We start from the raw sequence: 4,086 nt of genomic DNA, 5'->3' as shown, positions 1-4,086 counted from the left end.
TCTTGGTTAGAAGAACAAAAGCTTATATTTCTAAATTTCAAAAGATGAATCTGACTTTGGATGCCAAAATATTTCTACTTTGAACGTAGAAGTAAAATATACTCAAAATATCCATTTCATATTTTTAATGATTCAAAGTAAAGAAAAACATAAACAACACTTTTATTTTTGGAAGCAAATCATTTTAATAATTAATCAATACAAAATTGTTCAATAAAAACAATAATTAATCAATACAAAATTGTTCAATAAAAATATTTTGACTATAATTAGATTGTTGTGTGAAAGCTAAACACACATAAATCACCCTTCAAAAAAAGAAAAACACACATAAATCTAAACGAACTTAAAAATGTAAGGATAATTTAGCATTTAAAAATGTAAGGATAATTTAGCATTAAGCGTTTGAATACACAATATAAGTTATCGAAAAAATTTTTAATTTAGGAAGAGAACACAAATTACAAAATATCTTGAAATTTTCCCTATAATTTTTTTAGTCAAGTAGCCTAGTGACTTGAATTCACACTTAAGGAGAATAAATGAGAAATTCAAAGTTTGAATCCCGACCCCTGAATATAGAATGTGATGTCCTTACAACCGAGTTATGATCATAGAGAACTCTTTTCTATAAGTTTCATTTGATACAAAGTTACTATTCATCATTATAGTAATAGAATTGTGGACATCAAAAACATAATTTCATTTTCTTCTAAAAATAATCAGATTTTTTTTTTTAAAAAAGAATGTAATCAGATATTGATTCTGTTTTTATATTAAGGATATTGTTTCTTACTAAATTCTTATTTTTTCTAAAATACCTAAAAGATTAAAAGTATATTTTTCCTGAACCAAACACAAATGTGATTTTTTTTTAGGAAAATGTTGAAATGGTAAAGCTATGATTTGAAATTTTCTTACTAGGAAAAATAATATTTTAGTTTTTAATTCTTAGTAATCGTGTGTTTTTCCTCTATTTGGTACTCCAAAACAGTCTATAAATTGTAATCATTGCTGCACTTTTCACTTCACAAGTCTATACCATTACCTTCCTTCAAAAAAAAAAGTTTATACCATTACATTTTCTCGATATATTATATTAGTATTTTCATATAAATTATGAAGATTCTGTTTACCCTTTTAATGTTTGTCATTGCTTCACATTGCTTGGGTGGTAGAATAACACCTGACGATGGTTCTAACTTTAATGTTCTTACATATGGTGCCACTGGGGATGGCAATACTGATGATTCAAATGTATATATTATTCTGGCTTATTATTTCATTTTGTTATGATATTATAATGGTTATACTTTGTATTTATTGTATGTATACTGCATTTTTTTTATATCAATACATTTCTCAAATCTAACATCAATTTAAATTATTTTGCACCTTACAAAGGCTTTTTTGAAAGCATGGAACGATGTATGTGGTACAACTCAGGGCACATCGACACTTATAATACCCGAAGGCAAAACATTCCTGTTGCAACCTTTATCGTTTCAAGGTCCATGCAAATCCACAACCACTCAAGTTGAGGTAATCTGTTTTGAAAAGAATTAAAGTTGATCTATTTCAAAATAAGTAGACACTTAATTTTTTAAAACAAATAAAATAATTTTGTTAAACTATTGCTTTTGTTAGTATAACTTTTAAAACATAATACACGTTTTAATTTGTATACATACTACATTTTCATACGTACATTCAACCAAATCACACGATATATGTATACCTAATACAAAATATATATTGTTAGAGATATTTTAAGAACTAACCTAAAATAAAAGGCAACATGATTGGATACATCTGCACAAAAAAAAAAGTTTAAACAATCGATGCATAGAAAATGATCTCTACATTTATTCCAATCTCTTTGTTGAAATAGTGAAATTAAAAATTTAATATTTTCCTAAAATTTTATGATGCCTTTGACAGGAATGTTTGGGCATTCATAATGGTGGTTGTTTCATCTATTTTGTTGAATTTTTTGTATGATATGCAGTTTTGTACATTGTTAAGGATACATTTATTTTTTTGGCTTGACAGATTAAAGGAACTATCACCGCTCCGAAAGACATTGAGGCTTGGAAATGGACAGATAATAAAAGAACATCATGGGTTCAGTTCTCAAGAATAAATGGTCTTGCTGTACACGGAGAAGGAACAATTGATGGTCAAGGTGCTCCTTGGTGGGAAAAATATCATGATGATGAAAGTAATAGACCAACTGTAAGTTGATAAACATGATATAGCTATTATTTGGATTTTGATATATTTTATTTCAATTACATAGAAATGTTTAATTATGTATTTAACTATTTATTTAATCACGTGGTAATATGCACACATATGCAGGCTTTTCAATTTACTGGGTGTGAAAGTCTAACAATTAGCAACTTGAATCACATTAACAGCCCAAGAAATCATATAAGTATAGATTCATGCAAAGGCACTTCCATCTCCAATCTTCAGATAACTGCGCCTGAAAATAGTCCAAACACTGATGGGATTGATATCGCATCTTCATCCAACATCATCATTAATAATTTATCCATCAGAACTGGTCAGTATGATACATAAACTCAACTTTAGATTTCATGATAATCACTTTTAATATTCCATTGTTCATATTCATAAATCATTTTGGAACATTTTTTTGACCCTAATTATAAGACGTTTGATAAATTTAAAGATATATTTATTACTTTTTTTTCAAAAATATATCTTATTAATACTTCCATTTTTTTCAAATTATACACATTAGTTACACTATCAATTTTTTTTATTATGTGTAAAAAATGTCAAGTGGTGCTATAAGTAAAAACAGAGGGAATATTTATTACTCCTCTGTCTTGTTTTGATTGTTCTTATTTGATAAAATCACTTTGTTTATTTTCATTTTGACTTTTCTTAACTATTGTCCATTATTTTATAGGTGACGATTGCATCGCAATTAACTCTGGCTCCAGTTTTATTAACATAACTGGTGTTCTTTGTGGACCTGGCCATGGCATCAGGTAAACAAAGTAAAGTTAATATATATTATCAATTTAATTTTTTTTCACATTATATATGTTTTAGTTCAATTAACATTAGAACTATAAAAAATTATTGAATCTAGTGTCGGAAGCCTTGGAAAAGGTGGAGAATATGCTACAGTTGAAGAGGTATATGTTAAAAATTGCACCTTGACGGGAACTTCAAATGGAGCGAGAATCAAGACATGGAAGGTAAACATAGATCGTATGTGGTTGAACAAATTGACAATTGTCGTGACTATATTGTATAAAATATTGATGGTGTAAATTGATTTTGTAGAGTTGAGTTATATCCAAATTCAAATATTCTCAGAATAACATATTTGTTTTGTTGTTTGAATTAGGGAGGAAGTGGGTATGCGAGGAAGATCACATACGAAGATATTAAACTTGTAGAAGTCAAGAACCCTATTATTATTAATCAAAACTATAATCCTCATAAATACGATAGTTCTGGCGAAGCAGTGAAGGTGAGTGATGTTACTTACCTCAACATATATGGAACCTCCGTTAATGATAATACGGTCCAATTAAATTGTGACCCTAACATTGGCTGCGACAACATTGTAATCAATCATATTAACATAACTCGTGCTGCTGGAGGGGAACCACATGCATCGTGTACTAATGCACATGGAACATGCTCTTCATGTTATCCAGATGTGTCGTGTCTTTCTGATAATAAATCATAGTGCTATTTCGTACAAGAATACACAAGGAAAAAGCAACCAAGCGTACATTAGATTTTTTTTTCATCTTCTCCTACGTAGCACTTTTCTTGTTGAAAGTAAACCAAGGTTCTTGTTGTAGTAGTCTTTGTAATAATTGGTAAATTGTAGCTAAGTTTTTATTTTCCCCTCAAGATTGTACTCTCTACTTTTTTTTTCTATTTAATAATAGTTTGGTTTAGTGTATCAATTTAGAAATATCTCTATGAATTTTTCTACTCCTTAACATCTGGTTTTTAAAGGTTACTATAAATTAAGTGATAGGGGTCCTTCTTAATTATGGTAAATTCGTGAACATTGATGAAGGCATGATT

General features: G+C 28.5%; 1 protein-coding gene across 1 annotated transcript; it reads left to right on the top strand.

Annotated features, from left to right (window-relative positions):
• Positions 1-1,119: 1,119 nt before the first annotated feature.
• LOC146921670 (putative polygalacturonase At3g15720) lies at positions 1,120-3,760 on the top strand. The gene is made up of 7 exons (XM_085710786.1): positions 1,120-1,257; positions 1,405-1,542; positions 2,053-2,235; positions 2,362-2,569; positions 2,942-3,023; positions 3,128-3,236; positions 3,389-3,760. The coding sequence occupies exons 1-7, from the start codon at positions 1,120-1,122 to the stop codon at positions 3,734-3,736; spliced, it is 1,206 nt and encodes a 401-aa protein (XP_085566912.1). The 3' UTR covers positions 3,737-3,760.
• Positions 3,761-4,086: the final 326 nt, after the last annotated feature.

This window comes from Medicago sativa, chromosome 5 (genome assembly GCF_051527215.1).
Source record: "Medicago sativa cultivar Bolivia chromosome 5, Bolivia_mono, whole genome shotgun sequence".
NCBI lineage: Eukaryota > Viridiplantae > Streptophyta > Magnoliopsida > Fabales > Fabaceae > Medicago > Medicago sativa.
The sequence above is the reverse complement of the archived record's forward strand: the minus strand, read 5'-3'. Positions and strand labels throughout refer to the sequence as shown.

Coding starts and splice junctions, on each gene's coding strand:
- LOC146921670 (XM_085710786.1), top strand. CDS start 1,120: ATGAAGATTCTGTTTACCCTTTTAATGTTTGTCATTGCTTCACATTGC. Junction 1,543..2,052: donor CCACAACCACTCAAGTTGAG/GTAATCTGTTTT, acceptor TTGGCTTGACAG/ATTAAAGGAACTATCACCGC. Junction 2,570..2,941: donor TAATTTATCCATCAGAACTG/GTCAGTATGATA, acceptor ATTATTTTATAG/GTGACGATTGCATCGCAATT.